The sequence below is a fragment of the Tachypleus tridentatus genome, chromosome 13 (assembly GCF_004210375.1).
Source record: "Tachypleus tridentatus isolate NWPU-2018 chromosome 13, ASM421037v1, whole genome shotgun sequence".
NCBI classification, from domain to species: domain Eukaryota; kingdom Metazoa; phylum Arthropoda; class Merostomata; order Xiphosura; family Limulidae; genus Tachypleus; species Tachypleus tridentatus.
The window spans coordinates 147,083,581-147,109,429 of NC_134837.1; the positions used below are offsets into that span (position 1 = coordinate 147,083,581).

At 33.6% G+C, this 25,849-nt stretch overlaps 2 protein-coding genes across 9 annotated transcripts in view; one reads left to right on the forward strand and one right to left on the reverse strand.

The window, feature by feature from the left end:
* mbl (splicing regulator muscleblind) overlaps positions 1 to 25,849 on the reverse strand; it is a 200,114-nt gene that overhangs the window by 76,706 nt on the left and 97,559 nt on the right. The window contains exon 1 of one of the 7 annotated variants that reach the window (XM_076480204.1): positions 1,994 to 2,023. The exons of the other annotated variants lie outside the window; for them this stretch is intronic. Within the exon in view, the coding sequence (XP_076336319.1) occupies positions 1,994 to 2,008 (15 nt within the window). The 5' untranslated portion in view covers positions 2,009 to 2,023. Of the gene's footprint in view, positions 1 to 1,993; positions 2,024 to 25,849 lie in introns of those variants that run through there. 7 annotated transcript variants of the gene reach the window in all.
* LOC143239283 (protein FAM200A-like) lies at positions 11,657 to 15,540 on the forward strand. 2 transcript variants are annotated; one of them, XM_076480210.1, is made up of 3 exons: positions 11,657 to 12,762; positions 12,933 to 13,631; positions 13,902 to 15,540. In XM_076480210.1, the coding sequence occupies exons 2-3, from the start codon at positions 13,263 to 13,265 to the stop codon at positions 14,040 to 14,042; spliced, it is 510 nt and encodes a 169-aa protein (XP_076336325.1). In that variant the 5' UTR covers positions 11,657 to 12,762; positions 12,933 to 13,262; the 3' UTR covers positions 14,043 to 15,540. The 2 variants fall into 2 exon arrangements, with proteins under 2 accessions (XP_076336325.1, XP_076336324.1); XM_076480209.1 differs by having other exon boundaries at positions 11,664 to 12,762; positions 13,902 to 15,538.

Below are 25,849 nucleotides of genomic sequence, written 5' to 3' on the forward strand. Positions count from 1 at the left end.
CTGTATAAAAATTATAATAATTATTGTTTAACAAGGACGAGTAATGTTTCTCGGTATTCACAGATTTAGGAGATTCCTTCGTTTGGCTCACTGTCACCGATACAAGTTCATCCAGTGATATAGGGTATATGTAATTTTTTTGTAAACAGATAAATACAAATAAATTGTGTTAATTTGGAGTACCTCGTTGGCTAAGACAGAATATAAGAAAAATAATTCCCTAAGTTCAAGAAATAAATACCCAAGACTTATTAAATTTCGTTTTTATCCAAACTGATACAACTGCTGTTAAATTTAGCAAAACGATCATAATAGACACTACGTTAAATAGTTCATTGTGTTGGATATACTTTATATTTAATAAAGGATGTAAATTCCTAGTTGGAAAAAACTGAAATGTATTTTTCTAGATCTAGGTAAAGAAGAAATGAACTATTTTTGTAATTTAATGTGGTCGTAAATTGCCACTTTTACGTGATTTGTTTTCCCGAAGCGGGATAGATGACGTCACGCGTAACGAAATCACCTTATTGGTCTTTCTGATGCAGACCGTTATTTATTGCATCATCTTTAGTTAAAAGGAGCCCTTGATGAACCTTTAAGATATTCCGAAGTCTTCATAATTTTAGAAACATTCCATATTTGACATAGCTACAAAATAACACTTTTTTTTTTTTTTTGCAAAATCACTAATCAGTGTATCTTATCTCTACAAATAATCCTGTTACACAGATATAAAGAAAACCCCAGAGATCGTTAGAATGCATGCGCAATATCACATTTTTTCTTAAAAAATACTACATGGAAGAGATTTATTTTATTTTTATTTCACAACTCAAGAATATGATTGTAAAATTTTGGATGTAATAAGTTCACGAGTGTTACAAATGGTTTGCAACATTTTTTCGAAAAATTTCTTCGTAATCTATTTTCGGTTTAATACGTCTTACTTTCATAGCTAAATTTTTAAATACATTGGAAGTAGAACAACCGAAATATAAATAGCACTATATTTATACAAACGTTCTGAAAATGTGAAGTCAATATGTATGAGGTCACTAAATCTGAAAACAAGGTAATATAGTAAAATTGTTGCAACATGTGTATACTCTCACTGTAAACCAAAGTATTTTATATAAAATATTTTAAGACATTTTATCTTAATCTTTATGTACGCTACAATGTAAAATATGTAGTACATAACGTGAACACAAATACCAACATATGCATACACATAGGTAGAAAATACATCTAAGTCTTCAGTTTTTCGATTTTTTTGTTTTTTATAGTAATAAAGTTCGAAAACATAATACAAATATATAAAACACCCCCGTCCGGCATAGCCAGGTAGTTAAAGCACTCGACTCCTAATCCGAGGGTTGAGGGCTCGAATCCCCATCACACCAAACATTTTCGCCCTTTCAATCGTGAGGGCGTTATAACGTTACGGTCAGTCCCACTATTCTTTGGTAAAAGAGTAGCCCTCGAGTTGGTGGTGGGTGGTGATGACTAGCTGCTTTCTCTCTAGTCTTACACTGCTAAATTAGGGACGGCTTTGCGCGAAATTCAAAAACAAACGAAGCAACCTCCTATTATCTTTGGTATATAAACAATTAAAGCAAAAGAAAGCACGCTATGTGTTTCTATTATTTGCTAAATACGACTACCAGTTTACAAAAGTGCAAAATTCTTGGCAAATGTATTAAAATTGTCAATATTACTTCTACATTTTCTTCTAACAATTCAACTCAGTTCCCTGACGCCATTAAGAAACATTCACAATCAATAACGAGGCTGTAACAAACGTCGATGTTGTTACATCTTTACAAGAAATACAATCAGAAAAGCAACTCCAGTGATAAAAAATGGTTACTAGATTCAAACAAATCAGAACCAAATTCTCAGTTCATGCAATTAAAACAACTTTAAACCTATGCCGACTATTGTCACTGAAAATAATTGTTACTTCAGAACAAGTGGGGGTTAAGCTTACCTCTAATGGTTGCATATATCTATATTCAATAGCTCAAAGTGCCACTGATGTATCGGTCTCCCTCACAACCTTTATATATGCGGACGATGTGCTCAGTCTATGGACTAAATACTTTTAAAATATATTACGTTTTCAAGGCTAGTCAGTCCAGTTTATAATCGCTTTCGAAAACGACAAATGTGATAAGGTTATACACATGTTCATTTCCAAACTGAAAAAATAAATTAAATATATACAACCATAAAAAAGTATAAAAAACCCAACAGAAACATGCCTTTAAATTTCAAGTCTAACCACCAACAAGCGTCATTCATAACATTCATTAAGTCACTTTAGAACTAAATGAACTTAAGGTCATTTTGATAACAAGCGACTGTCCACCAAACTTACTCAAACCCACTCTAAGTGAAACAAACTATTCTGACGAAAAACAGCCCCATTTACTGAAAAAAACGAGGACCATAAGAAAAACGAAAATTTCGATAACTTAACAAAAACAGTTTTCAAAAACATTACTTCTTCAAGTAATATTCTCTCAACATATAAACTCCCTATTCCAAAATATACTCACAAAAACGTGGTATAAAAACACAACCCAGTATGAAACACAGAATATAGGTGAAACCAAACATCCAGTTTGTACTCGTATTAAGGAATATGAATGTCAAAAACTTCAACATTAATAACTTTTGCTGTAGCGATTCCTGCTATGGACAAAAATCATAACAGGCCTGCGAATTTAAACTTTATAGAAGTTGCTTTGTTTTTAATAACAAATTTTACATAATTCAGCTACAGCAGATTTCGAAAATATTCATTTTTTTCCTGTCAAGTACTTTTTAGAAATCAGGAGGTAAAACATTTACTTAGTTCAAATGTACGACATATTTATCGCAAATATTATAGAACATATCTGGGTCATTTGCACAACCTCTTGTTGTCATAAAGACGAATAAATAATGAAAAGCAAAAAGAATAACGTAAAAGTGTACGCCCAAAAAAATACCATCCAGAAATACGGCTTGTTAACCGTTTATATACTAGCGGTATGTTTCACGTGGGTTCTAGAACGATCGATAAGACTTTCATATCGCATAACAAAATGTAACTCGATTTTTGTGAAAATCATTCACTTGTGTAAAAGTATGTATAACGTTTTGTTAAAAACTTACACCTGATGGGTAAAAATGGATTTCACTTTCGCACTCAACATCCGGGGATTACTGTAGAACATGTAAACATTTGAAGACAATAAAACCATCAGAAGTTTGTGTAACCTTAAGATGATAGATAACTCTGAATTACAAAAACGTGCGAAAAATTTAAAAGGCGGTTACCATTGTAGTCCATACGGTGAACAGCCTTGGAGTGTTTACAGAAAAAAATCTGATCTGCAATCAATGCTTGTTTACTTACCTTTGTCAACAAAAAACAAAGGATATTAGCAATGGAAACAATAAAGAATTCGACTATCTGTGATTTCTTTTAGTTGTTAATAATACATATTACCGATTTAGCAAGGTAGTATTAATATATATTTATGTACATGTATTATTGTTTAAAATGTACACACAATTTAAAAGTTGCTTCATTTTCCTGCATTGCTGCTACGTGACACGTGTGAATAATAATACTGTAAAAAAACGTTCACGTCTGTTCCACCTGAAGAAGCTACTAGGCTAAGGAGCCTAAAACTTCTAGTCTTTTTGATAAAAAAGGAATAATTTATAAATACTGTGTAATAGTCCAATAACTGATCCTTTTCCTCATAGTTATTCATGTTTGTTTGTACTACAAACATAAACAATTAGATTTAGTTTATTTAAAAACCTCTGAGGACGTTTAGAGCCATACCAATAAACTTTATAGTTAGTTCGATGGTTTGAATCGCACATTTTAACATGCTAAGAGATAGTCGTAAACCGTTTCAAAAGTGATAAATATATGGTTGTTCTCATTAGGTCAAAGACTGTGAACAATTGTTTTAACCTTGCACTTATTTTACATGTTACAGGAAATAAGGTTTCATCAAATGCAAAAAATAAAAATAATAATGATCCTATATAAAAATATGGGCCTTAAGTGGTCTTCAAGATGCAAGGCAAGAAAAAGGTTTACCTCTGTTTTTGTAGCAGTGACTAAATTAAGCGATAAAAGGCACTGTCTTAAGCGCGTGAACTATAAAACATCTCTCTCTCAGGCTCCATTTGTGTCATAATTGTTCACGGGATGAAGAAGTTGCAAAAAAGTAATTCCTTCATGATGATAATTAGTTATTACATTGTGTGTAACGGTAAATATTTAAGACATCATCCTAGTTTCACAAATTGAAAATTTACGTAATATATTTCTTATTTTGACGATTTATGCTTAATTATGGAATATACATTGTGACAATTAATAACTGATTACAGTGCGAAATTAAGTAAAGTATACCATTTTCATTTTACTCGGTGTATTATAAGTCACATGAACATTTGGTACAAATGTAAAGTAGAAACTGATGTAAAAATCTACTCGAATATCCGCTCTTCACTAGAATCACCAGCAGCTACATATACCAGTTCAGCAAAATTCATTATAAATCAGATTTGCTGACATTAATCCAAATTTAAAATATCGATCAAAATAGAAAAAAAACATCGCGAACTCGCAATCTTAACCACAGTAAACGTTAATTAGCTAAGTACCATCTTATCATTATAAACTGTTCGCTAGCAAGCGTGGCGATTTGATGCACCATTCTTATTACATTCCCTACAAAAACTTCGAGAAAATGTTACTGATACTTCTAAGCCTTTTACGATGCTGCAGAATTTGTAACGGTGTGTGTATCAGCTATAGCAATTCGAAGAACTTTTGAGTTAAATGAAGCACAGAAGAATATATTATATTTTGTCAATAGTAGTACATCCAGTCGTATCCAGTGTTGACGAGGTCTTTTTGCCCAATACTCGGATTCATACGCCAGCTGTGATGCGATAGAAATAGAATCTATTAATATCATCAGTTTTCATAAAGAACGACTGTTATGGTGTGAACCACATTAAGTCATTTAAAAATCAGATTCTTAGGGTAGTGACTAGTAATACAAAATTGCGTTTCTCGCTATTTATTTCTATATTATTATTTCGTTTAACCTTACCGAAGTTCAGAATGTCTTGGAAACATTAAAAAATTAAATCGGCGCATATATTCTTTTTCTTTACTAAACTTTTTTTTTTAAAGTAACACAGTGATTTATAAAAACATACTTTTCATTCAAGTGGTCATGTGATATAAAATTACAGAAAATTCTAAGTGTATATTTGTGTAAGTGAATAAGGAAAAGGTGTTACTAAAATATATATGAAGTGTAATTAATAATTACTTTAAAACCATATCTACAACAGATGTATATGTATTACAACATTGCCTGGAAGTTCCATAGGACTGTGTTCCTCATCCTTTTTTGTTTTGTTTTGTTTTGTGCGTGTCCAATACTTTTTATTTTATTTATTTTCTTAGACACCAGGTGAGAAAGATTCGCAACTCCTCACATCCACCGAATGATACAAGACTAAAACTTTAATATAAGTTGCTTATTACTTCCTATTTATCTTATTGAAGCAGGTTTCCTCAAGCCTATCACTCGTAACTGTTTTGCCGAGTACGAAAGCACGATTTATGTCTAAAACACAATTCGAAAACAACAACAACAAACAGAGATGAAGTCAGTATTAGCCAGCTGTGAACACATTATCGAACAACTGAGAAGTGAAAAAAAGTAGTTTCTTGCTCGTATTCTACACGATCGTTGTGCATGGTAATTGTTAAACTAGTGGGAGTTCCCAAAATAATTAAAAACAGATTACAATAAATACAGATACTGATAAGGATATGGTCACAGACTTTTTGGTGTTCTGTTAATCGACGCAGTTTCATTTGTGTATTCAGTTTATGGTAAATTAGTATGTGAAATTATTGTTGACTTATGCAAAAGATAAAAAGAACCACACCTCTATTACAAAACTAATATCCGAAATTCGATTATATATGTATGCACTGCACACCATGTTTTTGCATCTTGAACGCTGTTTGGTGTTCCTTATAGATTTTTGGCTGCTGATCACGAAAATCACATCCAAATTTGCCCATCACGTACCATTTCATCGAAATCTTCAGTTCTGGTACAATGGAAAAACGATATCAGGGCAACTGGAATTCGTCAATGCTTGCTGACTACTGTTGGACACTGCAACGTGATGCAACGGACATTTAATACAAACGAAAATCAGGAGCAAAACACTTTTAATTATGTTGAACTTAATAGCGTATTAGAAACATAAACGCAATTAAATACGTTATTGCCGGTAAGCAGTTAACTGTCTATTTCTCAGAGTTCCTACGTGATAAAGCAAAACCAAAACTATATTTGTGCATACCCACCCGGTACCTGTTACAATCAGCAAAAACTTTTCAGGAGGCAAAACTTAAAAAAAAAAACTGTTGTGCAGTGTAATTATATCATTAGTAATACTAACTCATCATCTCAATCATTCCGTAAAACTGTATCTTATACTGATATTTAATGACTGGAGTAATGGCTTCAGGGTTAAGAAACAACTTGTGATTTTGTCAGTTTTATCAACAAATATGATCACATACAGTTAGTTTGTCTAGCACTTTTTCTGAATTACCTTTATAAAAGCACAGTTGGGACGGATTATCCAGATAAAATTATTCCCTCTTGTGTTCAATCCTTAGGATTCTTGTTGAAAATAGTAACAAACTTCCTAAATTAAGGACCATATTTTTAACGTTTTTTAATATTACGCTTTTCCCAAGACCAAAAAATACCTTTGATGTGGTGTCGTAATCAAGAATTGCATGAAAAAAAAATTATAACAAACCTCCACACCCAGTTTCAGCTTTGTTTCACATATATCTTGTTTTATTAGACTTTTGTTTTCGGTTTGGGTGTTAAATATATATTGAATGATTCGGGTACTGCATGATAGCGCAACAGCACCGACAAATTAGTACCATTTCCAAAATATTACTATCTTCGCTATACACGTGTGATCTATTGGTGTAATAATAACACCCATGTCTCTGGATAAATATTTGTTTCAACTCCTGTAGTCTGCAGTTTCTCGTTCAGTACATTCGCTGTTTCTTGTACTTGTTGACAGAAAAATTAGTTTTCTTTCCTCGTAAGATAAATGGTTCCATTGAATTTTCTTGTGAACCAATACAGTTCACGAAGCAGCGACTGAAATTATAGAAAAAATCTACCTCTATTTATATTCCCCCAAATTCGCGAGTTAACCCTTTAAATGCGGCTGTTCTAAATGTGCTCGGAAATTTTGCGAGCTGTACACTGTATACAGCACTTTCGCATTTAACTACCGGAAGTGAACTGTACCGAAACAGCAGTCAATGGGTTAACTTGGTTGTGAACTAAAAACTTTTGAAATTATTTCTGTACTGATTTATCTTGGGTCAAACCGTTTCTTTACTGAGTTAACTATCGGATTACTCCAAGCGAATTGCGAGATTTAACCGTCACTTACGACACACCCATGGCTCTAAAGTGCAAAAGTAATTTTACTGCAGCGAAATGGTACACGAATCCCAAGATTCGCAGTCCGGCACCTTTACTTCTTGGTCTGATCCGGTTCCTCAGTTTTAAGAACAGTCAAACAAATTCGATAATATCACCAATTTACTACGTAACGTACACAGGAGACTTCAACATCAGAGACATTAACCGCAGTTGCGATGGTAATATTTTTTTTAAATTTCTTTATATGGCTCAAGTTATTATGAACTACGTAACCAATGAAGTCGTAGCCATATAAGCAATTTAGTGCATAAGATAATGTAGATAACCGTGTTTAAAAAGCTAATTATACGGACTCCATCAGTAATTCGAAATGCATAATTTCGGAAGAGCTTGAATTTTTATCACTCAATTTTCAAAAGAAAAAAATGAAGCATGAATTTTTGACAGCTGTTAAAAATGAAACAATATTGCACGGTTAAAATGGTAACGTGATAAATTGTCATTTGTTACGATGTGATGTACTTCATTTGATGAACTTCCGTCTTGATCGTAAAACTCCCAAAGCCAAAACATCGTCTCAAGAAAAAAATTAAGGTATAAGTTTATTGAAACACAAAGACCACATGTCTGATACTTAGTGTAAACCATTGCTTCAGGGTGACTCTTAGGTTATCCAATGCTTCGATTTTTAAGCAACACTTTACGATAAAGTAAACAATACTTTGAATGTGTTTACATTAAAATATATAAAATACTACACGACAATTAGCATTTAGAGAGCCCATAGTGGCTTAGCGGTGAGTCTGAGGACTTATAATATTAAAAATGGGATTTTTATACTGGCAGTGAGCACAGGACAGATAGCCCAGTTGTGAAGTTTGGTGCTCAGTATAAATAAATACCATATTATTATAGCAGTACTGAATCCAAATGATATGTACGCCAGTGATAAGTTGTGTAAGATCACAAAAAAACAAAATGGTATTGCACAATCTTTGGGATATCATATTTAGTGATGCATCATCGTCACGCCACGCCACAAGCATTTTAGATGGTGTGGATCAGTGGAAGCAAGCGCGAGTGCAAACACGTGATCACACCACGCCCGAAGCGCCAGACAACTGGTTACGTAGTAGTCGGGTCACGTGCGTTGCGAGACACGGCACTGCCCGATCGATACGTCTGCTTCGAGTCAAAGTAGATTTTCATTTCGCCTTTCTTTTGCTTCTGCTTCTATTCTAGTTTTATTTGAAAAGGCTTCTGTCATTATACACTTCCGCATTATATTGATAAGTATCAAGTTCTTTAAATTGAACGTACTTTTTAAGCTACTATAAACTGAAAAACACGCACTGGAATTTCAATAACAGATGAAACCATCTGCCATAACCTTTAAATTAACAAGTCAACTATTTTTTTATGAATATTTAATATATTTAAGCAAATACACTTATATATCACACAGGCACACGCTTTACGTTACTTGCAAAAAATACAACTTATAAGAGAAAACCCACAATTAGTAAACACTTTACTTTTTCGTCGTCTACCTGCTCAGTACGAAAACACACTGTTCTACAAGTAACGAAAATAGGCATAACATAAACGCCAATATAATATACATGTTCAAAACACAGATATTACATTCTACGTTTCGAACTATTTACTTTCCGTCATTAAAACAAACCAGGTATTAGCTCGAATAACTTAAATGAAAGTAAAAAAAAAACTATATTAAACATACTACATGTGCCATATCTGGTGCCGACAGGGCCTTTGGCCAAATAGTAAGGCTGATCAAATCGACTGGGATATGACAGACAGATTAGGGGTCAAGACGCTATTTATATAATCAACTTTCCTGAACAACGACTATTACAGGGTAAGCTATATTAAATAACTGTAATTATCATTAATTTTACTTTATGTCACTTACAAATTAGATTTTTTACGGGTATGAATTATCAATAGAGCTTATTGTTTGTTTGTTTTGGAATTTCGCACAAAGCTACTCGAGGGCTATCTGTGCTAGCCGTCCCTAATTTAGCAGTGTAAGACTAGAGGGAAGGCAGCTAGTCATCACCACCCACCGCCAACTCTTGAGCTACTCTTTTACTAACGAATAGTGGGATTGACCGTTACATTATAACGCCCCCACGGCTGAGTTTATTTTATTAAGTTATAGCACCGTCTATTTGGTTTTATAATTTTCGTTGAATTAACTTTTTTATCATTCAGATTAGTGGTGAACCAGCAGTTAATTTCCTTGTTCCAAGAGCGGGTAAAGCAGTTGCAGCGTCAACGAAAAAAAAACTGCATTTTTTCTTTTGTTTATAGATTTTTTACGAGCTATTCGAAGACATCCAAGCTCCCCAGTTGATACATTGGAGAGAAGGCATTTAGTCAATATCACCCACAGCCGACTCCTAGGCTAATCTTTACCAACAAAACGTACAATTGATCGTAACATTATAACATCTCTGTCATTGAAAAAGCGAATAATTTCGGTGAGAAGATTCGAAACCGCGAACTGCCGATTGTGAGTCAAGCGTCATAACCACCAAGACATGCGAAGCCGAATGTAAATCATTCTAAGTGTTGTATTCGTTCTTTAGTGTTATTAAATAACATGAGAATAAGCGAACAAAACTACAACTTATTATGATAATCGTTCTTATAAGACAGGAAGGAAAGCGCATTCTTACCAATATGTAGTATTCATCACTGATTGGAAAATACTCCAATTTTTTTCTCCAGTAACACGCTACAAAACGACAACAAAATTTTTCTTCACAAAAACTTACGAGATAATTGGTTATTCTTGAATCTAAACAAATTTTAAGTGGAAAGAGCTTCAGTGAAAATCAATTCTTCAGTAGTTCTTCTGAAAATATTGCAAAACAAAATGGCGAGTAGACCCTAATCTATGATTTTTCTGGAAATTTATTAATACTAAGAAAGTGCCATTTTTAAGTCAATATCTACACCACATATTAATTGCAATTGTTTTTCGTTCTTCGTTCAAGACACGTTGTTCTTTTCCGTTTGTTTTTACGAATCTTGTTATATCTCGCGTGGCCCCTTAATAAGTGGTTATATGAACAAGTTCCATGGATGAAAGAGGGTATAGTTGAGAAATTGTACCTCTTACATTTTTTTTTTACCCCAAATATCTTCGTCAAGAAATTTTATTCTTCCTGGGTTTTATCACCTTGATGATAAGAACATTTTATCTTTTATCATAGATTTAGAAATCATATCCTTAGAAGTAGAAACCCGATTTTATTAATAAGTCAAACACTTCAGTATAAATAGTGATTTTATTTTCTGAGTTACTAACTCCAGATATAAATATATACCGTATTCCTCAAGAATAACTCGTAAAATGTGTTTAAAATAATGATCTTATTGCGAGTAGATACATACATAACCTTCATTTTCGATGTAGATAGGAAACTTACTTATCTATCATTCTAGATCTACAAAACAGCATTCACTTTAAAGAGTTCTTCATATTAGATTCCAAAAGAAGAATTTATTATTCATAAATTCCATATGTGAAATGTAACTAATGTGCTTTTATTTAATCCCATTTTTGTCGTAGGTAGAAAAATTTTATCCCAACTTTTCAAAATTCCCTGTTCGATAGAGATGTTAACCATTATGAATCTCACATGGAAAAATTACATAAATTCAGTTGGTTTCTCTCTCTCTCTGCATTTTGTATAACTGACTGTTCATTATTATTAGCAAGTAATAAGTCTCGAACATTTTCTTGATCACCATTGTAAGCTTTGTGTCCTGTGTGTCATGTTGGGGTATCTGAACTTAGAACTGGATCAACATATCCAGTTTCTTACTTCATTATAAAAAATATCGTATTTTGTTCACTGCATATGTTGAAACAGATTTTGCTTTGTAATCAAACTTTTGCTTTGCTTTTAATATCCTGGCAAGCCCCCCTCTTGTTAGTCATGTCATTTCACACACGTGTATGCCGATTTGCTCTTTTTGTTTTGTTTTACTCAGAGTTTATACCCTATATAACAAAGTAAACCATTATTTCTTGCCCATTTTATAGGCTATTTCACCGTCCTCAAGTACTGATAAGTGTTTTAATGGAGATACATTATCTGTTTGAAACATCAGAAGTCTACTGAAGCCATTCTTGTACGCTGAAATTATTCTATTATTTCCTGGAGGACGTATTCATGTCACATGGTTTGTAAGCTGATTAAGCTCTTGAAATACTGATGCCAATTCACGTGTGATTAATCGAATTCTAAGAGGAGAAAGACAATGTCAAGTTGCACAGACAGACTCCAGTAGTATTGACTATATAAGTTGATGAATTATTGTCTAAATAATTGAAATTCAATCTGCCCAAACGTAGTTTTCTTTGATCTTTCTTCCCCATAAATACCTGAATAAGCAATAATTAATTATTAGTTTCACACCATTAGTATTTCTTCTCTTCTCAAGCAGTTATATTATATATTATCATTATGTTGTTAAGTTCCACATAATAAGTTTACTTTTGGTTTTCTCAAAAACGATTTCTTAAAATCTAATCTTTGTTAAATATATCACTAATGCTTCTTAAAAAATATTGGAAATTACGAGCTGTCATGATTTGTGTAACCGAACTGATTGTACTACTCCGTTTTTTAAAGTACGTACGTCGATGATGTAATGAAAAAGTAAATTAATATACATCATAGCCATTCTTGATTAACATACATTTAACTGTTAGATCTATTAGGTTTCTTTGCTTGTTTATGTATAGCAGTGGTTCCCAAACTGGGGGTAAATTACCCCTTGGGGGTAATTTAACAATTTATCGGGGGTAATGGAGGGGTGACAGAAAAAAAGTTAAAATTCTGAAAATCAAGAAAACATTGAGGTAGCTGGTATTAGGATTAATGTTAACTTAGTCTTAGTATGTAAAGTTGTAAATTAAGCCTATTTTAAGTATGTAATAAAGTTAAACCAAATAACAATAAACATCAAAAACTAATATACAGTTGTAGAAAAGAAAAAATATGTATCTAAGTGTGTGGTAACCTAAAAGTATTTTGACAAGTATGCTTCAGAACACAAGTCACTCAGTAACCCTGATGACTCATCGACGTGTCCAGTACGCGTCACTCACTGCCTGGGGTTGCCTCAATTTCACACTGTCAGTTTCTATGTGAGCATCAGCCGAGGTAGACAAAACCTGGTATGTATGTGTACTGCCCTGTGCAGTATAGTTAGTATTTACCTACTATTACATCATTCCTATGCTGAATAAGCTCTTTTAATGCTATCTAGAATGCCATGAAAAAATAAATAATAAGTTCACATTGTTCACACTTTTTTATGCAGTTTTTCTTTTTCTTTTTTCTGCAGATTAAACAATAAAATGTCTAAAAAGCGCACCTACTCTGACGCCTTTCTTCGCTATGGCTTTGTGAATTTACCTTCTGGTGGAAAGGATCGGCCACAATGTGTAGTATGTCACAAAGTGTTGACAAATGAAAGCTTCAAGCCATCAAAACTCTCAGCTCACCTCCAGAAGTGCCATCCAAATCTTCAAAATGAGGATCAGGCTTATTTTCAGCGCCGGGCTGTAGCACTGAAGAATATCCAGTTCGGTTCATCTGGAATTCAAGCCCAAAAGCTTCAAGCTGCGGTCGAAGCATCTTACTTTGTTGCATATAAAGTTGCTGAACAACAAAAATGCCACATCATTGCAGAGAATCTGATTATGTGGGGGAGGATCAAGCGAAGAAACTGAGTGTCATATCTCTATCAAACAACACAATCCGCCGACGAGTCGATGACATGGCATCAGATATTCTGTCCCAAGTTACAACAGAGATCAAGGAAAGCTCATATAGCAAATTCTCCTTGCAATTTGATGAATCGTGTGACGTAGCCAGTTGTGCTGTTCTCCTTGGGTTCGTTCGTTACGTCCACCAGGACAAGATCAAAGAAGAGTTCCTATTATACGAAGATCTGCTGACAACCACGAAGGGAGAAGATATCTTCAATATCATCAACAGTTTCTTTACCACGAATGGATTGGATTGGAACAGCGTTCAACAGGTAGGGAGAGATGTTTATATAAAGTCTAGATTAGTATAAATACAATGAATTACATGGAATATAGTCATATAGTTTTATTTATTGTACAAGTAGCTGTAGTGTAGCTAATATTTTATACATAATTCACAAAAAAGTATCGTGCCTGTCGTACTGAAATACTAAAGTACTAAAATAAATTAAATTAAATTAAAACCATATAATTATAACGCAAAAGATAAGTAAGAATGACTAACTGACGCAATCTATAATAGTTTTTCTTTTTTAATCTAGGTCTCCGTCGATGGAGCACCGTCGATGATGGGTCGTAATCGTGGATTACGGGGCCTCATACATGCTGTGAATCCAGAAATTTCTGTAGATCATTGCATCATTCATCGGTACTCCCTTGGATCAAAAAAGCCTGCCTGGTAATCTGAAATTAGTGTTTGAAGATGTGTTGAAAATCGTCAATTTCATCAAGTCCAGGGATATGAATTCGCGCATATTCAGGGAGCTGTGCAAGGAAATGGGAGAGCAGTATCAAGTTCTGCTCTACCACACCGATGTTCGCTGGTTGTCACGAGGCAAGGTTGTACGTCGAGTCATTGAGCTCCGAACGGCTCTTCAGGAATTTCTGAAACAAGAAGAATCTCCTTTTGCTACCAAGTTCACTGATAAGGAGTGGCTTGCTCGACTTTGTTACTTGGCTGACATATTTGCGGAGCTGAACAGTGATAATCTGCAACTCCAGGGCCAAAACACGACTGTCATTGATGCCCATCACACTGTGACTGCATTTCTGGGAAAACTGAGACTCTGGATTCGACGCTTGGAGAAAGGAGTGATCGCTCAGTTTCCCACCCTAGATCAGTTTGTTGAGGAGAATAGTTATGATACTGGATCACTTTTACAGACCATCAACAAAGAGATGAGCGACCATTTGAAGGGGCTTGAAACAAGCATGCAGCACTACTTTCCAGAGAGTGACCTAAAAAACAGCCAGTCTTCAGTGGATCATTCATCCCTTTTCTGTACCTGATGAGGCCATTCATGATGATGATTTCCTTGCAAAGGAGGAGTAGATCACAATGCGAGCAAATGAAGCCTTGAAAGTCAAATTTCAAAACCAAAATGCAGATTCCATTTGGATTTCACAACTAGCTGACTCGCCAACTTTGTCCAAGAGAACCTTGAAGTTGTTGGTATCATTCTCAACAACGTATCTGTGCGAGAAAGGGTTCTCAACCGTGCTGGGGATGAAAACAAAAAAGAGGACTCGCTTGAATGTTGCAAACGATGCCAGGCTGGCACTTTCAACCACAAAGCCAAGAATTCCTAAACTAGCTTCAAGTATGCAACTCCATCTATCCCACTGATGTTCTTGACATCTTTGGCAATATTCATTAGAAATGCACAATGATCAAATACAATAATTAAAAGTGTAATTCAGTGTAAATAAATTATATAAATAAATTGTAAATAAATAAAGTGTAATAAATAAAGTGCAATACATCTCTAGTTTAATTTAGCCATATATATCAATGTTGAAAACATTTTGTGAAAGGGGTAACATGCTTAATGTGGCATGTTAAATTGGGTAACAAGCTGAAAAAGTTTGGGAACCACTGATGTATAGGGATAAGGACCACGTATGACATATACCTTAAAGCAAAAGGAAAATTAGAAAGCCTTTAGAAACGCAAACAATGCTGTAAGTGTTGAGTTAATGTTTATGTTGTGAGAGTTACCATAACTGTGTAAGCCATGGAACTATCGAGTCATAAATATTATGTTTATTTACATTCCTGAACATATGATTTAAAGCGAAAATATTTATAAGAACCAAAGTATGTAATTGAAGAACCGATGCTTTTTATTATTAAAAAATTGTTTTCACTTATTTTATAGCATTACATGCTCCTACGTAGGTTCGTATATATATACAAGTAGTTTTGTAATTTTCACTTTTAACTTACGTAAGTAGCTTGCTTTGGTCAGATGTTACCGATCGTATGTTGGGTAAATTGTGAATTTCTTTGTTGAATGGATCTGAAGCTATCAAATTATTGTTCTTTACGAATATTCTAAGAAATTATATACTGATGAAACTACGGATATTCGTTTGTTTGTTTTTGGACTTCGCGCAAAGCTATACGAGGGCTATCTATGATAGCCATTCCTAATTTAGCAGTGTAAGACTAGAGGGAAGGCAGCTAGTTATCACCCACCACTCACCTCCAACTCTTGGGCTACTCTTTTTACCAACGAATAGTGGGATTGACCGTCACATTATAATACCCCTACGGTTGAAAGGGGGAGTGTGTTTGCTGTGACGGAGATTCGAACCTGCGACCCTCGGATCACGAATCGAACACCTTAACTACCTGGCCATGCCGGGCCAGGATATTCGTAAGGACCATCCGAGGCTGAAGAATATTTTTTGTCAAGTTCACGAAGCTACAAAGATAGAATTGCTTAAACTAACATCCAGATATGTCAACTATAAAGTCAATTAAACATTCTCAGCTGAGTAATCGCTGGACAAATCACACTTAGCCAAAAGATAGACTCGCTTAAAATTATTTTTAATTAATGTCATTGTTGTATTATTATCTTCCATGACCAGACAAAAAACAAAATTATATTTTTCAGGACCGTCATTTCACAATGCAGGACAACAAAATTAGTAACTTTTGTCATACCATGAATATAAGCTAGTCACTTCCACTTTAAATGCAACAGTTGTATTTTATATTGAATACAACAAAAATAATATATGTATTTTAGTATTCTGTTTGAAACGTATAACCAATGAATGCACAGATGTTCTCGTTGCTGGTAAATGAATGAGTTATTATATTGTATACCATATTCAAGTTTAAATATCATTGGCCATTACGTGTTAAGAAAGTAAACAGATCTGGAAGATAAAGATTCTTAAAAGATGCAGAAAGAAGTTTCCCTCTTGTGCTAATAGATATAAATAGGATGAAGAAATTGTCCCTAAAGAATACTATCTGGAGATTTTCCGCTGAAAACGTAGATTGAGCCACAAAATGGCTGAGTAAAGAAGAGCAAGTTCTTCCCGCATATGCAATAAACCTTATTATTGAAACTATCCAATTTCCAATACAAATAAATCACTAGAAATGTCTTCTTGGCTGCTCCAAGTGCAGGTACCTTTCATCACATGGATGTTGTCTATACGACAATGCACCCAAGCCTGTAAGCTCGTAAAGACTTGATGGAGCCTGCTAGGAAACTTTCCTGTAGTGTACTGGCCTAACTGGCGCCATCCGCCTCGTCTCGCCACGCGGGATCACGTGACATTGGGCGAACTACTACTACTAGCACGAAAGAGTGTATACATAAGTACAATATTCATTTTTAATTTAATTTTAATGTTTGTAGCTGTTAATACTGTGTATCATCAGGCTATACGGGTTTATTAATCTGCCATTCTTCTCGTGTTTTACGTCTTGGTACCAGCAATAGAGCATTTTTCACATTTTGTCGCAATATAAACAGCCAAAAAGTTTATGAAACTACATAACATTAGTATATTTTAAATAAAATATAAAAGCTGAACTATCAGTCGAGTTGCATAGAATACGTAAAGGTATATTTATTTCAATGTATGTTGTGTATGTACGTTTTGCGATTGTGCAATTTCATAATTTTCTAGAACTACACCAAACCTAGCCCAAATATGTGAAACCTAATAGCTCAAATAACTAAGTGGTTTTTACGAAAGTTAGTGCATTTTTAATGCTAAAAAAAATTAACGTGAAATGAGTTTACTGAATGAGTTTGTTATTCAGAAACTTAATTCTTATATTCTTATAAATACCTTTATTTTTAAACTTTTGAAATGCAGAGGTCGTTTCTTTTATTGCCCTGAACTACTGCAAACAAAAGTTTTAAATGAAACAAGGTCAACAGTTTCTTGCAAAGACACGAGAAAATGTTTGAATTCAGATGTGTTACAAAAATAATTTAATTTTATTCGTATATTTCATTTCTCAACTTTCACATGGTTTACACGTCCATGAGATATAATAAAAATTAAAAACTTTAATGCAAAAAAATAATATTGATAGAATCAGCTAAATTGTTGTAAAACTGTAATTAGAAATGTATCGGCTTTGTTTTTCTTGATACTTCAGTATAAAAGATTTATGTGTAACAATGTTTCCACTTGAATAAGACCTGAGAATCATTACGGACGAATTTAGTACATAGTCCATATATCAATATTGTGAGAATCTGAGTAGCCTAAAAGTTTGGCATTTGACCTTAAACACAGGAACCAATGTTCGTAAAAGCGCTAGTAGAAAAGAAAGATTATTTTCAAACACATATAATAGACCCAGTTTTCACAATTTTCATCTCAAAAATACTCTGATTACAGCAAGTCCAGAAATGATGTAAATACAGAGTCGAACTATTATATTCCAAAACGTATATACAATTTATACTTAAAATTTATAAGCATTTTCCTTTGTTAAAAATCTGGTCTTCGAAATGCTTTACTTTTATGTATGACATAGGAAAAATGATAAAAGATCATCTAAACAGAGGTTACTGGAAGGACAGGAAAAGGTGATATAAAATTACCAAGAAAAGCGGTACAAAGTGATAACGTACACATCTGATTGTGTACCTGTACGAAGATATCTCCTTGAGCTAAACGTTATCATGACACTTGAAGCTATTGATTGACCTTGACTGGTGAATCAGATTACACCACTTGGAATAAACAAACTTTGTAAAGCGTTGTAGTAAATTGCTCTGGTGGCATAGATGTTTGAAAAATTCAGCACCATTAACTAATATTAAGCTCCAAAAAATCTATGAACAGAAGATACAAGGAAGAGCTTTAAGTATGTAGATGTTTTTCACAATTATCAGTTACACATTCTCTTTTAAAGTAGACTTAGTGTATTGAACGTACGGACCGAATTTGTATGGACTTTTCCTTGACTCTTGGAAGACGCTTTGGGTTATAGGCAAAACCCATGAAGACAAACATCGTCACGAAATAAAGAAAAACAGTGAAATTCAGAGGAAACGCAGTTCCAATATTCATATACTAATCACACAAATGATGTCGTTTTGAATTTCGCGCAAAGCTACTCGAGGGCTAGCTAGTGGGTGGTGATGACTAGCTACCTTCCCTCTGGTCTTACACTGCTAAATTAGGGACAGCTAGCGCAGACAGCCCTCGTGTTGCTTTGCGCGAATATCCAACCAAACAAAACTGTTCTTAAGTATTTGGAGATATTTTGATTAATCTGGTATTATTCTATTATTTATGAAACATATATCGAGAATAAACAAATTAATTAATTCTTCAAAAAGTTTGCAATTGTCAAAAATACGCATTTCATTTATGGAGATGTTACTAAAAACTTAGATAATTGTTTTTAGTTTTACGAACCAAGATGTGTATACAGTATCCGAATCAAACAAAAGGGATGATATAACAAAATAGGTCTATTCACACGAAGCTGTACATCTAATTATCAACAGGCTATATAAAAAACGTTTCAGTTAAGTCAATGATGCCATTCATCCAAAATCGATTACGTAACATTGTATTGTACCTGATCTAGACATTATGCTTTGAAGTACTTTAATATAGTAGGTTATACCAGTCTAGTTGTCTGTCCTTTATATATACAGTTCGCAAACAAGTCATTGTCTTTATGAGTTGATTAAATGGTTCCATTAAATTAATTCAAATACTGTGGAATAGCACACGCAGCAGTTAAGAAAGATATGTACACTCGTTCTATATTCGGTCGAATAAATTATACAACAATCCTAGACGAAACGCGTCCTACAACAATAGTTGTGGAGTGCAGGAGCTGTAACTGTATTCTCCAACCCCACTGTCTCTTTTCGTAGACATTCAAATTTAGCAGACGTGACTAATAATTCTGGCCTTGTTTTGAACGGTAACTCCAAAATAATAACAAGCTCTTCTGTATCTTCCGTGTCACGAAATAGCAAAAAATACCCATTTACACGTTATTCCCATGAGAAATGCTGAATAAACGTTGTGTGTAAATTTGTAGTGTATGCAAACTGAAAATTTTGTGCAGTCTAGGGTTTATTTTAGATCAATAGGATGTTTGGTGGTCACTACATTAATTTCACTTAACAACTATTACGACAAATACTTCTCGCTGAAAACAAGATATTTTTATTAACCACAAGATTGTTAACGAATGTAGAACGAAAATAAAGAAGTGTAATCCTTAATGTATATATGTTTTGTTTTTGTAATCAGTTTAATGTTACTAATTTATCTTCAGAAATAAAATAAAAAGCGTAAAGGAAGTAGAGTTTTGTATAAATATGGATAAAAATTAAATGAATAACTTCAGCATATGTCGATATTACGACATCTACAGAGTCTATTACACTACATGTTTTCATAACCATTTCGAGAGTTCAAATTTAGACCTACACAATGTAGAAATTGGCTTAAGAGTCACAGAAGGCAAGAAATAAATCGATTTGATGTTACACGTCCACTTGTTGCTTATTTAAGAATGTCTGAAGCCGTCCAGCTTCAAGTGAAGTCTAGTTCCCAAGTTTTCTTCGAAGGTGTTCTGGCTTTGTGACTTGCAATAAAAACATATTACCTAATGTTAGATAATACACACATATATATATATAAATAGAATTTTGCGGAAAGCTGCACATATCCATCCATAACTGTTGAACTAATAACCTACAGAAAAAGGAGCTAGTTAACAGGGCCCACCGAAAACTATTGGGCTATTCTTATTTGACCGAATAGCTGGATTTGACCATCACTGTTATAACGTAAATAGCCCCGAAATACGAAGCGCGTATTTGTAGTTACGGAACGCGAATTATGATTGGTTTGTTTATTTTGAATTTCGCGCAAAGCTACACATGGGCTATCTGCGCTAGCCGTCCCTAATTTAGCAGTGTAAGACTAGAGGGAAGACAGCTAGTCATCACCACCCACCGCCAACTCTTGGTCTACTCTTACCAACGAATAGTGGGATTGACCGTACCATTATAACGCCCCTACGACTGAAATGGCGAGCATGATTGGTGTGACGAGGATTCGAACCCGCGAATTATGAATACCCCCTTACGAAATACAGTTTGTAAGAAGTATATAATTTTAGCAGGTTAACTAGATTCGTCAAAAATCGCAATACAGTGGAGTTGTGTGTTCAGGTTGAGAAATATGGTTGAACTTCTTATACAGCATCTTTTACACATTATATCAGATACAAATATTCTAGAAAAAAGATGTTTCACTTCGTTAGCTTGTACACTTGCAGCTTGCCAGACTGGAGGAAAAAGCCTTAGTAATAATTATGCAAGTTTGAAGAGAGCACGTGTAAGAGTTTTTGATGTACTCGTAACACAAAGGTAAACTGCCAATGCACTAACGTGTTCTTCATATAATTTGACGAAAAGTAACAACAGCTGTGTTTACTGTTGAACTATTTACTTTGTTCAGCAAACTCATCGAATAGCCTAACAAGAAAAAATAACGATATGGGCACTGACGACAAACTTAAGTTGAAATGTTTTACAATAAGTTGGCAATTCAATAATAAACACGAAGAAAAGCTGGCAGAATGACTCAAAAGAAAAGTATCCAACGGAGTTCAATTACACTGAATTCCCACTTTGAAAACAATTACAATAATATCATTCTGACAGTTCAAAAAATTGTGAATGACGAATAGAAAGACTCTACGAAAGCAGCTTACTGAACCGTAAATCGTTAGAATATTTTGTACTTATCAAGTTACTTACGATTGTAGGTGAGTCTTTTTGTTTTGTACGTTAAATCACGCACAAACTGTCGAACCCCAAAGATAAACATCTTATTTAACATGCACAAACATCTTTTCATAATGTTGTTATTTAAGATTATTTCACGAGAGAATACAAAATTCAGTAAAGTTAAATATTTCACTTTTATGAATTTTATATTACATGGAAGCATTTGTTTGTTTTTTGAATTTCGCGCAAAGCTACACCAGCTATCTGCGCTAGCCTTCCCTAATTTAGCAGTGTAAGACTAGAGGGAAGGCAACTAGCTAGCTATCACTGCCCACTATCAACTCTTGGGCTACTCCTTTACCAATGACACAGTGGGATTGACTACCACATAATAACGTCCCCAGAGCTGAAAGAGCGAGCATGTTTGATGTGACGGGGATTCGAAACCGCATCCCTCAGATTACGAGTCGAGATCACTATCCACTTGGCTATGCTGGGCCTACGTTGAAGTTAAGAGTGTTTGGTAAGATTTGCAATAGATAGATATGGTTACATTGTTTGAAATTTTAGTATTTTCATTTATTCTTCCCTTCTGCATAATTAATCGACTAACAGTTGTTTCGTAATACTTATTTAGGAACGTTTATATCTTTATATATACAATTTAAACAATGAGATGTAGTGAGCATAAGATTCTTAAGAGTCAACTATTCAAAACTGTGTGTATGTACAATGTCTTATACAACTCAGAAATTTGCTAATGTGACTATATTACTAATAACTAATTGAATTATGGCACTTTCATAGCCCTAAATCTGTACGACTAGTCATACATTTTACTATTAACATGCAAATTTGCTACTTTATTTGATTGTGTATTATGGCTTATATTTGAAAATTATGCTAAAGCTACTAGTGAGGGCTAAGTATTCACTATCCTAGTTCGTTCTTTCGATGCCTAAGTGTTTGATTTTTCTTTCGTGCCCTGAAACATTTTTGTACAAATAATATATGATAATTTAAATATGATATATTACATCTCTGCACGAACATTATTGAGGATAATTATAAGAAATAATAAAAAAAATGTTTCGTTTCTAAAAGCCAAAATTTAGACCATATTTTTTTTTTGCATTGGTAATATTACAGCACAGCCTGAGGTTTGGTATCACTAAGTGAGAAATAAACTGTGACTCCTACAGCATCACACATAATTACTTTCAACCACGTTAGAAGTAAAGCACTCTTACAGAGCAGCACAAAAGTGAAACCGAGTTTCTGCTTCCAACGTTCATGCATTGAAATTATTAAGTTAAAACGGTCTACACAAACAGTAAAAACTCAAGTCTTTCATTCAGCAATGATATTCCAAAGGTTACAAACAAGTAACGTTTCCTTATGTGGAGAAACAGAAACTATAGGGAACAGTTACACAAGTCACGGAAATAAGTGATTACAGAATATCCGACATTCATCTTTTACTTATAAACGATACTAAAAGATTTAAATGCTTGGCATCTTGAGATGATTCTTTTTTGTTGAAAGTATTTCCCAACGCTGCATGACTGTGCATAAAACTTAGTTACACAAAATTTGTTAAGTTTGGAATTAGTAACGATGACTTACAATTAAACCCACACATTTTTGTTTATAAGTACATTAACAATTTCATATCATCACCGAAAGATCGCTGAACTAACTCTCATATTTAAACTTGTAAATCATATATATCACTATAATCCCTAAAGAGAGAGAAAGTATGCTTACGTAATTGGATGTTTGGGTAAACCTATTTCTTTACGTTCAGAGCTTTAAGCAGGCTTTAGGTGTAGTAGGAAAATAATACATTTTTAAGTCAAATAAAAAGGAATAATACAGTACTCACAACCCAATCAATTGGTTTGGCTTTATTTTTAAAACGTGTGTAAAATATAAAACTATATATCACTTATATTTATTACATTAGACATGTAGCGCCATCCGTTGCTGAGACTATCAAACAAAAATGTTTAAAACAAGAAATCGTCCACATGAATCGTCCTGTGATTCATGGTCACAGGAATAAATAAATATATAACAATCCATAACTCATTTATACAATAAATAACCCTTCACACAACATCTTCTGCCTGCAGTATATACTATTATTACGTCACAAAACCATGATTATTTGAACCTTTTGTTTCGATGTTGCAAAGTATCACCTGCTGCTGTTTTAGCTTTTTCCAGGCTGTCGTTCAGTGTGTCTAAGCACGAAACATGAAAAGCAATTGTGGATTCCTCTAAGGCAAAACTGTTCTTATAATGGGATTTATATAATGAATATGCTTGTGGCAATGCTACTGGTAGTGAAACTGTCCAAAAATCCTATGTTTAATCGCCATAATTCCTTCTTTTAGGTTAGGGGTTTAAACGAAAACCTACGACATAAATATATAAAACATGAAAAGGCACTCAACCACTGATCTATAGTTGTACAAATTTGAGCTATATTTTCTGCCCACACATCTTCAAACGGAGTAATCACTACAGTCTCTTGCCCAGCGTACCACTTGTAATATATATAACTGATATCATTTTCGGTTCATCAACCTGTATCATTCGTTATCAATTTCAAACCGCGTTAAACATGCACTGCTAACCACAGAAGTTGTTTGTTTTTTTACGTAATGCATGATTTCACAAACACTGTACATATCTCAAACACTTACCATGTAAGGCTTTAAATAATCTTCACTTCTTCGACTTAATGAATAAAATGTGATGGTTTTTGTGGTAAAATGAAGATATTTGTTTTTCAATGAACATATAAACAATATTTCTGATTGTTTTGTTTTTTAACGAAGCATTTCTAACAGGAATGACAGCTTAATGAACGATTGTATACCCAAAAATTACTAGCCACGAACAACAGGATTGACTTTTGAGAATCAGAAGGAAATAACCTCTTATTTCTGCCACCACCCACTGTTTTTTACGTGGGATGTGATATGACTAACGGAAATTGCCCAACGACCACCTCATCGATCAGTCGTTCGTGTTATAAACATACACTTCTTAATATGTATGTCAATGTTAATATTAGCTTTCCTAGACCAATCCACCCACTCATCTAACTCTTCCCCATACCAAGCAGTTAACAGTAATGAGCCCAATAAGGATGCAGTTATGTTGTTTAAACTTATTTCACAGATGCTATATGCCTGTACACATAAACATACGTACTTACGTATTTAATATACATGCGTATATACATTTCTATGATATACGTTTATAAAATTCCCAATTGGTTTACAAGTCGTAATCTAACTACTTACTTGATGATTGTTTCTCGTTCATAAATACATGGTCACTTTATTGTATTCTATAGAACTCATTTTTACGATGTTTTTGATTTTATGGCTGCAAGATAGGTTATACACTTAGCCCTAAACTATGAACCTATCAAAATTATCAAAAGTTTATTGAGAGGCAAAAATTTTCCTTGATGCCTAATTCTAAATGATAATAATAAATTGTGTGATTCATTAATGACGGTAATCAAGAATAGAAGAAAATTTATTTCAAGTGCTAATGACGTAACTGTACTTTCCTGCTTGTAGGTGTAACTGTACACATATCAAAATACCTATGCAGCATGTTATATATTGAAAGATATAACATATCTAGCAAAAGACCCGTTTTTAAGGCTGCTAAATGTATGAAAAAGTAGGATGAAGAATTGTATTTTTACTATTTACAATTCGTTTGTCTTATAAGTAAATCTGTTATAAATCAATCGACCCTTACTTAACATTATATTCGGAATTGTTTAAATTATTACAACTAAGAAGCTTTTTTTTAATATTTACAATTCGTTTGTCTTATAAGTAAATCTGTTATAAATCAATCGACCCTTACTTAACATTATATTCGGAATTGTTTAAATTATTACAACTAAGAAGCTTTTTTTTTAATATTTACAATTCGTTTGTCTTATAAGTAAATCTGTTATAAATCAATCGACCCTTACATAACATTATACTCGGAATTGTTTAAATTATTACAAATAAGAAGCGTTTTTTTTTAAATATAAAACTGGTATTCTTCAAAATAAACTATCAAAAAGGAGATAAGTTATTTCTGTATGATTCTAGAAATTCTAAAGCATCATCAGATTTGTTCACGCTGTAACCTGAAGGAACATTAAATGTGTCTAATGGCCCAATTCCGTTTAGCAGCTAAGGTAGATAACTACCAAGACAAACACAATAAAATAAATAAAAAACGAGAACAAACAGGTTCAGCTTGTTACGAGGTATGCATCTTGACCTAAGTTTGTTTCTAATAAAAACATCCTCGACATTTCATATATATATATTTGTGCTAAGCTGTTACAGATACAGTGGGAGTGCAAAATGTTTGGTCAAAAAGTGAGGATTTCTCTGGTTTAGGTTACAACCTTTATATTAACT

Coding starts and splice junctions, on each gene's coding strand:
- LOC143239283 (XM_076480209.1), top strand. CDS start 14,101: ATGAATTCGCGCATATTCAGGGAGCTGTGCAAGGAAATGGGAGAGCAG.